At 52.9% G+C, this 15,433-nt stretch overlaps 1 protein-coding gene across 1 annotated transcript; it reads right to left on the bottom strand.

The window, feature by feature from the left end:
* Window positions 1-3,436: 3,436 nt before the first annotated feature.
* CHIT1 (chitinase 1) lies at window positions 3,437-15,096 on the bottom strand. The gene is given in 10 exon segments (XM_087424251.1): window positions 3,437-3,919; window positions 4,444-4,570; window positions 5,939-6,074; window positions 6,366-6,550; window positions 8,337-8,460; window positions 9,263-9,387; window positions 9,581-9,746; window positions 11,062-11,118; window positions 11,705-11,906; window positions 14,121-15,096. Coding segments are annotated over 10 exon segments (1,392 nt in total). The 5' UTR covers window positions 14,146-15,096; the 3' UTR covers window positions 3,437-3,674.
* Between the last annotated feature and the right edge of the window lie 337 nt (window positions 15,097-15,433).

Raw genomic sequence — 15,433 nt, 5'->3', positions numbered from 1 at the left:
AAAGGATAGATTTTTTTCAATAAATGATGCTGGGACAGCTAGTTACCCATATGCAAAAAAAATAAAATTGGATCCTACTTCATAGATATGCAAACGTCAATTTCAGAAGGATTAAATACTTAAAGAAAAAGAACTATAAAGCTTTTAGATGATGTTATAGGAAAATAATTTTTTTGACCTCAGACTACAGAAAGATTTCTTAAACAGAATGCAGGAAGCACAAACCATAAAGGATAAGATCAGTAAATTTGACTACATGAAATGCCGCCTAAAGAGAATGAAAAGCCAAGCCTGAAACCGGAAGAAGATATAGCCAAACCAGTAACTATCAAAGAATTCGTGTTCTTTGAATATGTAAACAACTCCTACATTTCAATAAGAGACAAACAACCCAATGGAAAAATGAGCAAGAGACACAACAACTTCTCACAGAAGAATAAACACAAATAGCATATGACACAGTAAAAGATGCTTAAATAATGAGCAATTAATGCAATGCAAGTTTAAACCACAATGAGAGACCATTTTGCACTGGAGGTTGGTATAAAGTGTGGTGTAGCAATGGTGAGGATGGGGGGCACTGGGAGCTTTGCAATGGGATGGAAACTTGAACTACCACTTTGGGAAAACATTTGCCTGTACCCGGTAAAATTGAACTTACACCTGCCCCACATCCCATCAATTCCACTCCTGGACAAATTATACACATATGTATCAACAGTCATGCCTAAGAGTTTTCATAGCAACATTAGCCAAAAACTGGAAACAACTCAAATGCCTACTGATAGCAGAATGTATAAATTGTGATATAGTCATATGATGGAATACTATACAGCAGTGAAAATGAATGAGTTACAGCTATGTGAAGTATCAGAAGTGGGCCACAGAAGATACCAAACAGTATGTCTCAATTTATATAAGGTTCAAAAACAGGCTAGATTAAACAATATCCTGTTTAGGAATGTTCACATAGTTGGTAAAACTGTAAGAAAAATGAGGGAATAAATAACCAAAATCTAGCCAGAGGGGTGTGGGATTAGGAAGGGGCACACGAGTAGTTTCGAAGCTGCTGGTAATGTCCTGTTTCCTTACCTGGGTGATGGATTCACAGGAGAGACCAAACATACATACTTCAGACACTCTTTTGCCCATATGGTATATTTCATAATTGAAACAAAATAAAAACAATAGAGTTTCAGCTCCCACTGCTCCTGGTTGGGTGTGGCCCATGTGGAAGCGGGTGATGTAGGGGTGGGGGCCTGTGGGCCCACCAGGAGAGCTGAGTCCCAAGTCAGGGGGAATTTTCCTGGGGTTCCAGCAGGTGTATTAGATATGGTGGTGAATGTATGAGTATGCTCAGAGAGAAGGCCAGAGGAATCTCTCTTCAAGGGGTTGAGAGTGGTCATCGCTGTTAGGGAGAGTGGCCAGACAGTCGTGGGTTAAGCCACCAAAGCATAGTGACCCCAAAGTCCTTTCAAACTATGTTGCCCAAAGCCAATCACACGCTAAGAATTCAAGCAGCATTTGCACCTAACTTCAAAGGCTGGCTGCATACACGGGAGCAACACCTAGTTTATAAACTCAAGTGTGGGGGGTGGGTAGTCTGGTGGGTAAATGGAGAAAGTCTTGTTTAAAAAGTAGTATTTGCTTTGGGGCTGGGACTCAAACCTCAGAGGAGCGACGTGGACATCTGGTGGTCCCACATGAGAAGCTGGCATGGCTGAGGTTAATGTTGACAGTTGGGTTACCCTGTCACCAAATGGGGGTGGGATGATAGGAAATGAGACCAAGACAAGAGACTGGACCCTAAGAAAGGGTCTTGACGCTGTGCTGATGATAGACTTTATTCTCTGGGCTGGGGAAGCTGCTCGTATTTCTTGCGCATGGGAAGCCACAGGAGTAGATCCCTAATTTAGAAAGATCAAGCTGGTCCAGTGTGGAGGTTGGACTAGACGGGAGAGGGGCAAGAGGCAGAGAGACCAGTGAGGAGACTGTTGAGAGGTGCTGCCGGCCTGAGCTGAGGCAGGGACCATGAGATTGGAGGGGAGCGGGAGTGTGAAGACCAGAGAGGGGCCGTGGTTAATGCTGTCCCGAGGATAAAGCTGGCAGAGATGCAACAGTTAGTCCTCTGGGGGACTGGATGTTTGGACCCCAACAGGAGAGCTCATTCTGCTAAAAGGAGACTATTTGCTCAATTCTTGGTTTATGTGGCCCACAGAAGGTGAAGAAAGGACTAAGAAGGGAAGAGGGAGGGAGAGTGGGTGCTGCTTACACGTTAGGCACAGCTAACATGCACCACTGCCTGCACTACTCACAGCCCCCCGAGGAGGGCGGGTGACCCAGTCTGACAGATGAGGAGACTGAGTTTCACACGGCTAGCCGGCTAGTTGGTGGTGGGGCCAGAAGTTAGCTCTGCCTGGGGCTCAGGAGCCCCCTGTAAGGAAACACCACCCTAGACTCCACTGGGGGCAGCCAGGAAGCCTCGTTGGCAGAGACCTCAGAGGAAGAAACGTGGGCAGACAGACCTGTGTTCTGGACTGAAGGAGAGCAGATTTTAAAAGGCCCGAGGACAGGGAGGGTGTAGAAGTGGGGAAATCGTTGTTATAGGGATCTGCTGCTGGTTGCACTCGTGCGAAGGGCCAGGTCAGCTCCTCTGACCCCACCTGTCCCCATGCCCAGCTGCCTGCCCAAGTCCCACCCTGAACCAAAAACCAGCTTCGGCGGGTGCACCGCACGCTGGACCGTTAGGTTACGTGCAGGCTGTCTTCAAATAGAATGACCAAGATTCAACCCAAAGCTGCAAGGACTGCTTGTATTACTCTATCTGTCCAGGATGCTGTGCGCACGTGCTCTCCGGCACGTCTCGGCCCATTCAGGCCTCAGTTCTGGACTCAGACCTGGGTTAGATTCAGTCTTCAGTTTAAATATCTGTCAAATGAGGATAATAATTGTTCCTGCCTCATCTGGCAAATGGGAGCAGTAGGTGAGATAAGGCATGTGAACGGCTTGAAACGATTTGTCTCCAAGGGAGCGCTCAGTACAGGGGTCTGGATCCTTCTCTTAACGCCTAGTGGCCACGACAGAGCCCAGGGCAAAGAAAAGCTCTTCTCTGCTGCCATCTAGTGTGCATCCTGGGAATAACACTTGAGTGGAGGTCACCAGGAAAAGCTCTTCTCTCTCCAAAGGTTTCTGAGTGAATGAAGAACGTGTCGGAGTCAGGGCCGTGGCCCAGATGCGGTCATCTGTGCGCTGGAAGCTGCCCACTGGAAGTAGAGTCCTCGAGACGAGACCTGGTGCAGGGCCTGGCACACCCTGAGTGGACAGCCTTCTCCCCTGGCTCTGACCTAGGCATGCGTTATACCGCCCTCTCCTCCTGGCTCACTACCTTCCCCAGCGCGGTTTTTGAACTAACAGTGTGCTTAGAGAGCCTCTGTAAGACACCACATCATGGGGCAGTGGGGTGCAAACCACATATTTATTTTGCAAGTAAAAGAGGCAGCCCAGGAGGACCAGAACAAAAGGCACCCAAGGCTGAGAGCAGAAGGCTTGGATGTGGAAAGACCACAGAGAGGCCTGCAGGGGCCGGACTGCAGCTCCAGGAAGAGCCAGGGAGGCAGGCTGTGGAGCAATCCCGGGCCCTGGCCTGGATACTGGGCTGAAGCGGCCCTGGGGACTCAACTCCAGGTGCAGCATTTGCAGGAAGAGCTAAACACCAGGCTCCTTGGACAGCTTTGCTGGAACAGCTGCCCCCCTGCACAGCTGTAGTAGCTGGACCTGTCCTGAGGGTTGGGATAGAGCCCATCAGCTTTGCCCCGGCAGAAGGTGTCTTGTCCAAGGCTGGGGCCATGCTCAGGTTCAGAGGGCTGGCCCGGTGTGAGAACTTCTGGCTCTGGAGAGCCTAATGGCACACAAGGAAGACCTGGGAAAGCAGTGAAGATTGAGCCAAGGTTCCCCCAAGAAATCCCAAACCCATGGGCCAAGCACACAGGCAGCAACCACAGGCAGTCAGCAGCCACACCGCCAGCTGCAGCACAGCTCAACAGAAAACACCAGGGCTGCAGGTGTAACAGGCAGGCCACGGCCCGTCCACCATCTGCAGAGCCCAAGCATGTGCTGGGGAGGCCAGTGGGGTCTCACACCTCAGGCTGAGCGCAGGCTTTCTCCTTGAGAAGAGAGGAGCAAGCTGCTGTTCCCAGGCCCCTGGAGGGAAGCCCTGGTTACCAACAGCCTGGGCGGGCATTGCCTCAACCAGAAAGAGGAAGGAGAGTGTGAAAAGAGAATTGGCTCAACAGTTTCCTCAGCTCCTGGGGGTGCATGAAATTTGGGAAATCACAGTATTGGGGCAAAGCCATTTCCTCAGAAGGAGCCAGGGCCTGCAGTTCAGGGACAGGGGTTCATATCCTACCCGCGAATTCTGCCTCTGGTCCCTGGCCCCTTACTCACTCAGCTCCACCTGCAGGGTCTTGATGAGCGGGTATCGGCCCTGGTTACAGAAGGAGCCAGCGAAGTCGTCTGTGTCCAGTGCCCAGACCATGGCCCCACCCAGTTCCTTCTGCTTCAGATAGCTGACCTATGCGAGGAACAAGATGGGGGTAGAGGAGCCCAGGGAAGCCCGACAAGGCCAGCCCAGAGCCTGGCTTCCTCATCTAGATAGGGCCCCTTTTTTCTCCAGCGCCCCCAGGCCCGCGAGTGGTTCTTTGGCACAGCCCTGGGCTGGGAGCCTAGCTGGCTACGTCCTGATACCTGCAGGGCATGAGCCTTCTGGAATCCCCTGTTCTGACATAGTATGGCCTGGGATGGGGTTGAAGGTGGAGGTGTGAGGAGTGGATGGGTGTGTGGACTTCCCTAGGTTGGAAGCCTTAACAACTCGGCCTTTTCTGGGCTGAGCTGCTGTGTTTGAGAATACTGTCCGCTGGTTGTGATGAGTTCAGTTACCATAGGGAATGACAAAGCTTCCCCAAAGATCTGAATCAATTCCCTGTCTTTGTCCTCCCCGAGGGCCTACTCTCCTCCACTAGATCCCAGAGGCTTCCTCAGGGTATAGCTGTGTGTTCCCTCAGAGTGGGCTCCCCTGTCCCCTAACTCTGCCAAGGGGCCATGGCTCACCCTGGAGTGAGGCTGGGGTTTGGAGGGTAGGGCTGGTCTGGAAACTTCCTGGCCCCAATCTCCCTCTCCAGCCACCTCCCTTCCTACACTGTCCCCCCCTCGGGCTTTCAGCTGTGTGAACCCATGTCTTGTTCTCCAAGTCCATCCTCCCTTTTCCTCTCCCCCATGTCTTTGCTCCTGCAGCTTCCTCCCCAGAATGCCCACCTTCTCTGCTTTAAGACTTTCTCAAAGACCCTTCCACCATGATCCCTTCTCCCATCTCCCTCAGCCTGGATCATGTTCCTTCCTCGATTCTCCCAAATCACTTTGCCCACACTCTAGAAGAACTTGCCACTGCCTGCATGGCGCTGACGGGAGATGCACAGATGGACAAGTGCTGCTCTGCAGGAGCCACAGGCCTCGTGAGGAGAGAGGCATGGAAACAAATAAAACGCTAAGTTTTGAGCCACCAACATTAGGCTCATTAGGAGTGAGTGTCATGTAAGTAAATCACAAGGTCTGTATTATGAACATACAACAAATATTGTCATGGACTGAACAAAATGATACGCTCACTGTATGTATTTCTCCTCTTCATATCTATGTGGAATTTTTATTTAATAAAATGCCAATTCTAAGAGTGCTACTCAACATAGAATGATTTTTTGTCATTGTGTCCTTTCTTAATCGATATGTGGTGAAGGTGAAAATGCTGTCACATGGAGATCTGTGAAATGCTGAGATGTTTTAAAGGACACCCTCCTTGAAGAGGTTCTGAATGCTGTCATTCAATGTTACTGACGGGCCTTGAGCCCACCCAGGACCACCCCCTTGCAGTAGCGCTGGGGCTCACCTTGGTTTTGAAGCTCTCTACATCATCGAAACCCACCCACTGGTCACCCTGGAAGGCATAGGGCACCTTCTGGTCCTCGATTCTGTGCTCAGAGGCCCCTTTCCAGGAGCAGACCTGTCAGAACAGGAGACAGAGCGGGGAGGAGGTGGGTGGCACTTCAGGCATCTGTGCCTCCCGCCAAGAGCAGACTGGAGATCAGAAAGTTCCTGTCTGAGGGAGCCTGGAGAACCTAGGAGGTTCTAGATTGAGTGACCTAGAACCCTGGATTCAGTGAGGCGCCTGGGCTTAAGGATAAACCCGAGATGACAGGCATGGGATGGAACTCACCTGGCCAGAATTCGCTGTGCCTGGCATCCTCACTCAGATGCTGTGGGAGAAGGAGCCCCTGCCCTTCATGGTACTAGGGGTGGCTGTGGGCTCTCCTACCTCATAGTAAGCCAGCACCCCTCCCTCCTTGGTGAAGGGGCCAGGGGTTCCAGGCCCCATAGCTGGGGCCCCCACTCTGGTGTCTGATGAGGAGGCCAGGGTGAAGGATTGTCCGTAGGTGGGCATGCCTAGGATCAGTTTGTTGGTGGGGGTCCCCTTCTGCAGCCACTGCTGCACGGCAAAGTCCTGGTGGTAGAGAAGGGGACAGAGTTAATTTTCTCTGCCTTTAACCCAGTTGTGATGGTCCAAGGCTGGGGGCTGCCGAGGAGCTTCACAGGCCTTTATTTAGTGTTCCAACCCTGCCCCGTCTTCCTTAGATCCTGTCTTAGAGCCTCAACCCCAGTGAGAGAAGCTCACGGCACTACAGCCAAGAATGTGGGCTTTGGAGTCAGACAGCCATTCTCCGAGCAAATACGCACTGATGGCTCACAGCGTGCCAGGCCTGTCCTGGGATGCTTGGGCACCTCAGTGAACAGAGCAGCCAGGGATCCCTGCCTTACTCAGCAACTTACTTAATCTTGTTGAGCCTCGAGCTTCCTGTCTGTAAAGTGGACACAACAGAAATACTTGTCTCTAAGGGTGTTGTAAGAGAGCAGGGGCGTGATGCGTGTGTAAGGTCCAGCACAGTGCAATGAAGGGCTGCTAACTGTGACCACGCTCATGTTGTTCCCCCTGAGCACGAGACTAGAGGCTTGGGTCTCTTTTCCCCAGTGCCTAGAGCAGTGCTTGACATGTACGTGCTCAAATAGAAAGAACAAGTGAGTACAGGGCTTCCCCATCCACCTCTGCACGAGACCTTCCCTGTCGGTATTACTTGACTTGATGGCTCCAGGCCTATGACATAAGGAGGTGCCCAGCATAAGCATAAGAATGAAGATCCTTCCTCAGGATTATGGGCTCACTTCCCCCAAGAAGTGCCCTGTCTGAGTCTTGGTCCTCTTGCTCAGCACTTGGGTAAAGAACAGCTTTCACTATATTTATTTATTTTTGTTCCTTTTTGCTGGTCTACGTGATTTATCTTGGATCAGACTGGAGCTTTCTGAGGGCAGAGGTCAGGGCCCCTGCTAAGGTCTGTGGCACTTCTGTGCAAGTTTGGAAAAGTCACCTCTCTGGCCAGAAGCAATCCCGGGCACACAGTACAGAGAGCAGAGGCCTCTTTGTAGGAATGGAGAACACGGAGCCGGTGGCACTTCAACCCCTCACCTCTCAGCTGAATGCCGTGTGTCCCACTGGGCTGGGCTGGCTTCCCCTGGGGTCACACATGGGCCAGGCTCCATGTGAAAGGTGGACGCCAGACTCAAGCGCCCAAAGAGGTGAAGGAGCCACCGAAGTTCAAGATGTTCTGCCCCAGCTGATACACAGAGATGTGGGCTCCCCAGGATTAAAAGCATTTTAATTTAGGCCTTTTTGTTGTTCTTGACTTTTAAAGTGTAGTCTGGGCTTATAAGAAGTGTCTAGCCTGCTCAGTGAGGAAGAGTTGTGCAGGAAACCCCAACCCACTCCCGTCTAAACGCAACCTGCTCTTTCCAGAGGCTGTGGTCAGGGTGGGGGTAGCTCTGCCCTCAGTGACACGTCCTGAGATGTTCTCCACTTGAGAAAGCTCCCGCCTTTGAAAGCACCTTCCAGAAGGCCCAATCAGTGACTCGGAGCAAAAGTTCACCCATTGTCTTGAAGGAAACGGGTGGGAATGTGTGAAGCAGCAGGAGCCACTGTGGCTGGAAGCTCAGAGAGGGCCTCCCGATCGGTCGCTGGGTGGCCTGCCATGTCTAACATGAGCTGAGGTGCTGCACAGCAGTGGCACGGAGCAGGGAAATAAAACGAGCAAGCACCCGGAGGAACAGGCATCCTGGCCCCTCGGGGCCACGCTGGGCTTCCTGCTTTTTTTTTTCCATCAGGTTCCCAGAGGCTCAAAAGAGGCCACTTGGCAAGGCCTGAGGAAGGGGAGTCCTGCCTCATTCCTCTGGCCACTTACCATGTTGAGTTCAGCCGCTGCCCCACCCTCTCCTGGCCTCTTGTAGAGGGGGCTATTATGTCCTGTGGTCCTCTCCCACGAGCTGTGGAAGTCGTAGGCCATAAGGCTGATGAAATCCAGATTCCAGCAGGAGGCATGGAAAGAGGGGTGAGGGGCCAGTGAGCAGGGTGCAGCCCTCCCCTTTCTTGCTCCTTCCTCCCCCACGTGGTGCAGGGCCTGAGAGGGACCTGATGGTAAGAGGCGGGGGCTGCAGGCTCTCCTCTGGCTCTGTGAAAGCTGACATAGGCAGCACTCCCCAGTCAGCACCCCCATTTTCGAGGCCATTCTCATTCAAACTGTGATGTTGGCACTCCTGTCTTTAGCATCCTCCACCCAGCTGTCCCCTTAGCACCCTCAGGACCGATTCTGCTGAGGACACCTCGTGCTATTTTGCTGTTTTGGAGGGAAGTCTAGCTCAGTGTTTGTGGACCTGGGTGCCTGTTAGAAATGTGGTCTCCTGAGTCAGAACCTGCCCTCAGGGAGATTCTCAGGTGACTGACGTGCACGTCTGAGTCAGGAGGCCACATTTCCAACAGGCACCCAGGTCCACACACAGCACTTTGGGGAGCAAGGATCTGGACAGCTCATCCTCTAGGAGATGCTGGGGCTTCACTCCTCCCTCCCCCCCACCCCGGGATGTTTCTCTTTAAGGCTGAGTTCTCAACGACGAGGACAAGAATCCAAGAAGAGGGAATCTGGAGCGTGGAGGAGCAGATACACTGAGCAAATCCTTCCTGTGTTTGCTGGTGGAGGGGTGGGGCTTTCCCAAAACGACACCTTGTAGGTGAACCCCTGCTCTACTCCTGGAAGCTCAACCGGCCCATGGCCCCTCCCACCCCAGAGAACACGGGGTCCACGCCTGTGGTCCATGTCTGTCTGAGACTCACTGAGCAATTTTGTCCACCTCGTATCCAGCGTCTATGTAGCTTCGCCCTGACGGCACAGCTGCACTCAGAAGGAGGCGTTCCTTCCCTGAGGTCTGGGCTTCCTGCTGGAAGGCGCTGGCCAGGTCCTGCAGGGACAGCTCAGGGTGAGCACAGAGGCAGGGACCAGGCTGGCCCCTGTGAACCCAAACAGAGGCTCACTCTCGGTGTCTGAAGACTGACGGTGGGGCTGGTCTGTGCTGTGTAAATACACCAAACTCATGTCCTGGGGGGCTACAGCTCTGGGCCCCCAGCCAGCTGGGTGACCCCACCTAGCCATACGTGCACCAGGGCTGTGAAGCGGTGCTTGTCCGAAGGAGGGCTCCCCCGGCTTCCCGGGTACTCCCAGTCAAGGTCAAGGCCGTCAAAGTCATATTTGCGCAGAAACTCAATGGCTGAGTTGGCAAAGGTCTGTCGGTTGTTGGCTGTGGCTGCCATATCTGTGAACCTATGGGGTGACAAAGGGCAGTATGGGACTGCCTGCACCGGGCAATGGGCCGCTCTCTCCTCAGAAGGTAGTGAGAAACTATTCGGAATGTTGTTGCTTGGCTGTTAGGCCAGGAGGGCGCTGGGGGGCTGCTCCAGAGGCTGCTGGGACATGTGCTGGTGACTTACGGGCCTGGCTAAGGAAAAGGGACCACCTAGAGGTGTGTCCTGCCCCCAAACGTTGGCATCACCAGGGACACATTGACTCACTAGAAGCCCTGAACCAGAGCTGGCTGTCACCCCCGCATGGAGGTCTACAAGGAAGAGGAATCAGTTTCTAAGTGGAAGAGGAAGAGAGGTGAGAGTCTGGGTAGCTTGGGGGCTGCAGTCCTAGTTCCCTGGCGTTTTAACCTGGTCACTCTTCTTATAACTCACATTTGTAGGATACTGTGTGTTATCCAGAGCTCTTCAAAATCCCTAGCCTGCCCCAGGAACCACCTCCCCACATCCTCCTTCCTCAGCATTCCTATAAGAAGTCCCTGGACTTCTCCGGGGTCTTGAGTTTTTTATAGACTGATCCTATTTTCTTTTTCTTATTAATTTAAATTAATTAACAGCTGCAGTTCTTAAGTGGGGTCCATGAGCCTGGGAACCCCAGGGTAGGAACCCCTGCATATCAATAAAAACTCTGTGTGTAAGCAGTATTTTGGGAAGGTGAGTCATAAATGTCATCAGGGTCTCAAAAGGTCTCATGGTACAAAAAAGGCCTAGAAAGACTGGTTTAGAACTTTGGGAACAATATATTCTGGACTTTCTAGGAAAAGTCTAGTCCCAAATATCCCATTCCATTGTCTCCATAAATCATCAAAAAGGTCCTAGAAATGGCAATATTTTGGCATCCATGTTCAGCCTCACAAACTGCCTTTGACACCCAGAATGGGAACAAAAATTTCACACAAGCTATCCTGTTTCAGAGCTCAGAAAATATAGACACTGTATGTTGTCTGGGATTAACTGGGACCCTCCCTCCACCCATTTTGTGGAGGAAGAGGCTGAGGCCTGGAAAGAAGTCAGAATGTCTGTGCTGCGTTTGGATCCTGTGATCCTGGTGAGACTGGATGGATAGTAGCCTGGAGCACAGCCCACCTCTCTGCCCTCCCCATGAGACACCAAGAACCCAGAAGGAAAGTCAGTTCCTAGCATCCAGATCCCCTCCCATGTCCCTCACTCTGGCCACACCTTGGCTTGGCTCGATTCCCTGACCAGGGATCTCTCCGGCCAGTGAGCTGGTTCCCCACCCAATGGCTCTGCCACACAGATGCCCACAGTCAACTCACTTCTGAGTGCCGAAGTTCCAGCCCCCGACGGCCAGCAGTGTCTTCAGCTTGGGATTCCTGGAAAAGACAAGAGAAGAGCCCAAATTCATGCAGCCAGCTCCCAGGGCTCACCTCCCTGACTGCAAGGAGCTGGTGGTGCCCTGGCAGAGCTGACGGAGTTGGGTGGGGGAGGTGTGAGTCTCCATGCGCAGAGCCTGCACTGGGGAATCTCTCGATTGGGAAGGAAAAGACGTGTTCCTGCCCTCCAGGACCTCCTTTCTGGCTGGGGAGACACACACACACACAAGGAATTCAGGAAGCGAGAGGTCAGGGCAGGTCCTCAGAGAGGCTTCATCAAGGTGGTGGAGAAACCTGAGCTGAAGGTTGGGTAGATTTTAGGAGGAAGAAGGGCACTCATTCCCAGCAGAGGGAAACAGTTTCACAGTCCAGATCCTACTTAGATCTAAACTGGAAGGGCCCTTAAGGAGTCCCTATCTCCCCCTACCTCTTCCATATATGTGCAGGACAGCCCAGAGAAGGGATACGACTAGCCCAAAGCCACACTGAGGGTCTGTAGCTGGATTGCAGTGCTGGGGAAGGTTTCTGGCTCTGAGAGGAGGTACCTGCCTTCTCCAATTCCCATCGCCCCTCCTCTGCAACTCACATCTTCTTCAGGCCATTGAACTTCTTGTAGAGTGCGTCGTCGTCCCACTCGATGGAGCTGAGCTGGTGATTGTTCATGCCAGCAAAGGCATAGATGAGGTGGGTGCACAGACTGGGGCTCACATCCTCAGGCAAGAAGCGAGCGGGTCCCTGTCTGTACTGGGCCCAGTTGGTGAAGTAGCAGACCAGTTTTGCAGCAGAGCCTGGCCAGTTGGGGGAAAGAAAAGAAATGGCGATCAGAAGGGCCTGATGGGGACTGACACCCTCTGCCTGGGGACAGAACCTCTGTATGCCAGAGGGCGTTAAACATGGCATGTTCATCTGCTGAAGGCAGGGAGGCAGAACTTCCAAAGCATAGCTCGGAATACTTCAGAATGTTAATTAAAATGCAAATACATGAAGTGGAGGGGAGGAGGCCCCAGTTACAGGCCCGGTTTCCATTTCTTTAGTCTTGCTTTAGAGGTTTGCATTTACTTGTTATTCCTTGTGGAGAATCTGTGTTTATTAACATCATTGAAAAGGTGCTAATAAAGAGCTTCTTTTATCTAGGAAAAGGCAGCTTGTTTCCGGCTTCCCCTACAGCATGTGAGAAGACTTCCTGGGGAGGGCCTCTGCTCCCAGAGGGGGTGGTCTAGCAGTGATGGCCCCCACCGTGCTCAACACTGTGCTAGGTTGACCAGAATGCCAGAAAGCAAGAATGCTAGTCTTCATTCCCACATCTGTCAGGAACGCACTTTGTGCTGATCCCCTCTCCAGCCTTGGCCCAGGGGTCCCCATCTGAAAATGACTCTGTGGTCTCTTCCAGCTTCGCATTCTACCATGGTGTGCTTTGTACGGGCCAACATTTTATGCCAGGAACTGGCTGAATGGAGAGTTTGGACAGGAGCACATCTGTGGCTGGTGTCTAGACCATGGAACTTCCCTTTGCCCTGACAGGGTCTGTCTGCGCCCCTTCCAGCACCCATGTGGCCAGTGAGAGGGCAGGGCCGGGGACGGGTGCAAAGTGGCTACAGGAGGGTGTGTGGGAACACAGAGCATGGAGGGCTGGTGAGACTCCCTGGGGTGGCCAGCTGGCTCCCAGCAGGAGGATTCAGAGCTCTTGGGTCGTCACTGGCCCTAACCAGAAGTCACCCAGTAATGGAGCTGGCTGTTGGGGGCTGGGGGTGTCGCCTGCAGTGATATAGAGGGAGGATTGGTGAACTCCCCAAAGCAAAGGAAGGAAGGAGGGGATTAACCCAGAGAAGACATCTCTAGGACCATCTAGGAAGGAGCCAGGAGGCTCTTTTTACATATCCTGTTATATAAAATCAAAGATCATGCACGGATTTTTCTACTACAGAGGCCGTAAAGTGTGGTGGTTAAGGGCAGGGACTCTGGAGTTTCAATGCCTGAGTTGAAATCCCAACTCTGCAACTTTCTAGCCTGGTAACTCAGCTTCCTCCCCTGTAAATGAGAACAATCATTGTTCCTCTCTCATAGGACCGTTGTGTAGACAAAGAGTTAATACATGCAAAACACTCAGAACAGCGCTGGCAGAGAGGCAGCTGTGTCCTAAGTTCTTCCCACGTATTACCCCTCGTCCACACAGAATTCTACTACAGATCTACAGCTGTATGTATCACGCTACACCATATGCCCAGACGCAGCTTGGACTACAGCTTCTGGGAAATCTTCAACCTCTACCTTCCCCATATTTGTTATTTCTGTGGCCCCTGGCTGTCGCTCCTGTGAGACCAAAAGGGGAAATGTGTATTCAGTGCCACAGCCCAGCTTCGTGACAGGTCTGAGGGGCCAGCACTCCTGGGGCCTTGATGCGCAGGGAGTGGTGGCGTAGGAGGGGAACCTGGAAACCCAAGTTGCTGCAGATCCCTGGAGAGCTCTCTTCTGTCTGACTCAAGAAGGAGCCCCCAGGCTTCCCAAGCCCTACACGCTATCAGTTCAACAGATGCGAGAGTGAGTGTGTCGTCATCACTGAGCTAAGAGGCTGGGACACAGAGCTGGATAAGACTGAGGTTTCCTACCTCCAGGAGCTCAGAGCCTGTTGGGGGAAGGCACCCAAGCCCATTGTGAGAAACACTGATACACACAGTTCACAGTGTGAACTGTGTTCAGGCGTGGAGAGCACAGAGGTTGGAGCAAGTGACCTCAGGAAGGACCTGAGAGAGGCTGACACTTAAGCTGGCCCCATGGACGTGCAGTTCAGCTGGTGGGTAAGCAGCAAGAACCTTCCCCGGAGAAGGAACAGCACGGCTGTAGGGGGATGAGGACACTTGCAGGGGGCTGGGTTTTGGAGGAGAGTCCCCACTAAAACTGGCAAGAGCTCCTGGGGTGAGGTGGGGGGGAGTAAGTGGGAGAGAAAGAGAGCAGAGATGGGGCAGAGGGAGGCCAGGGCTAGCCTCAAGAAAGGCGCCACTCACCCCATTGGATCGCCAGCAGGACCATCAGACCTGAAGCAAGAGAGAGAAGGCAGAGGTCAAGTGTCACCCTCCCTTTCCCAGGCCCCGTCTGCCCATCGAAGCACAGGAGGTGGAGGTGGTCAGGGAGGGGTGGCTCTAGGTGGTTTCCTACACATCGAGCTTCCTCTGTCCAGAAGGGACCTAGGAGGGCACTGTGTCCATCCCTTCACCAGACCACATGGCAGGGGGCCCTCCCTGGCCTGGGCTGATGGTAATTTTCATGAGCTGAGGCTGCCTCCTCTAGAGCATCAGTGAAGGGTGGTGTAGATCTAGGAAGATTCTAGGAAAACCACTGACTTGTGTGGTATTCAGAGAGAAAGTTTCTCTTCCTAAAGGAGAAGAAATCTGTCCTGGGGCTGGAAAGAGCCCATTTGGGCGGTCTTGGCCGGAAGATCCATCACCTGGTGAGGCCTCTGGGCTTCCTGCTGCTTTCCCGCCACACCTCAGAAGACGCTGGCGGGGTTACCGACATCCATGGAGACCTAGGGCTCTGCAGGGCTCCTTAAAAAGGATTCATTTCACCTTTCTGGTGACCTTGGATTTTCCAGTTAACCTAATAAAACCCACATGAAACTTTGCAAGGACATCCAGGGTCATGGCTTCCAGGCTGCCCTCCTGCAGGACAATCAGCGTGGGGTTGCCAGTGGGCACCTCTTCGATGAAGCCAAATGTGGGGGCCTACGAGCACAGGATAGACGACCACCTAGTGCAGGGGCTCACTGACTCTGGGCTTCTGGGACAGAAGGAGGAAAAGTCATTTTCAGCCTGTTGAGAAAAGCCTTTCCTTGCAACGCAAGGCCCGAGGGGAACTGACAGAAACGAGAATTGAGGGACTGCAAGCCAGGTGGCAGAGGAGGGATGGGATGACCGTCCCAAGTTCTCCTGGATGCTCCTGCTTCCTTGCACACAGCACCAAGGAGCCATTTAATGTACACACCCCGCTTCCCCACAGCTTCAGGGCCCAGCCCTCTCTCCCTGACAGTGCTCACTTACCTGCCCAGGCCACGGACCATGCCATGGTGTTGGCCTGGCAACACTCCAGCCCGTGGGACCAGCTCTCCAGGTCCTGCCCTCCTTTTATCAGTGGCCCTGTCCCACCGCAGCCTGCTATGTTGAAACCAACGGGGGCAGAGGGAGGAGAGAGGGGGCTGTGGCATGGTGTGGAGGGCCAGGGTGTCAGGTGGCATGAATTGGGCAAAGCTGACACAATGGCCTTTAGCAATTCTTGGTTTTCTGGAGCAGTCACAGGGTGTGAACCGGCTCTTAGAGTTGCC

This window comes from Ceratotherium simum, chromosome 36 (genome assembly GCF_057802395.1).
Source record: "Ceratotherium simum simum isolate JZ-2026a chromosome 36, ASM5780239v1, whole genome shotgun sequence".
Classification (NCBI taxonomy): domain Eukaryota; kingdom Metazoa; phylum Chordata; class Mammalia; order Perissodactyla; family Rhinocerotidae; genus Ceratotherium; species Ceratotherium simum.
The sequence above is the reverse complement of the archived record's forward strand: the minus strand, read 5'-3'. Positions and strand labels throughout refer to the sequence as shown.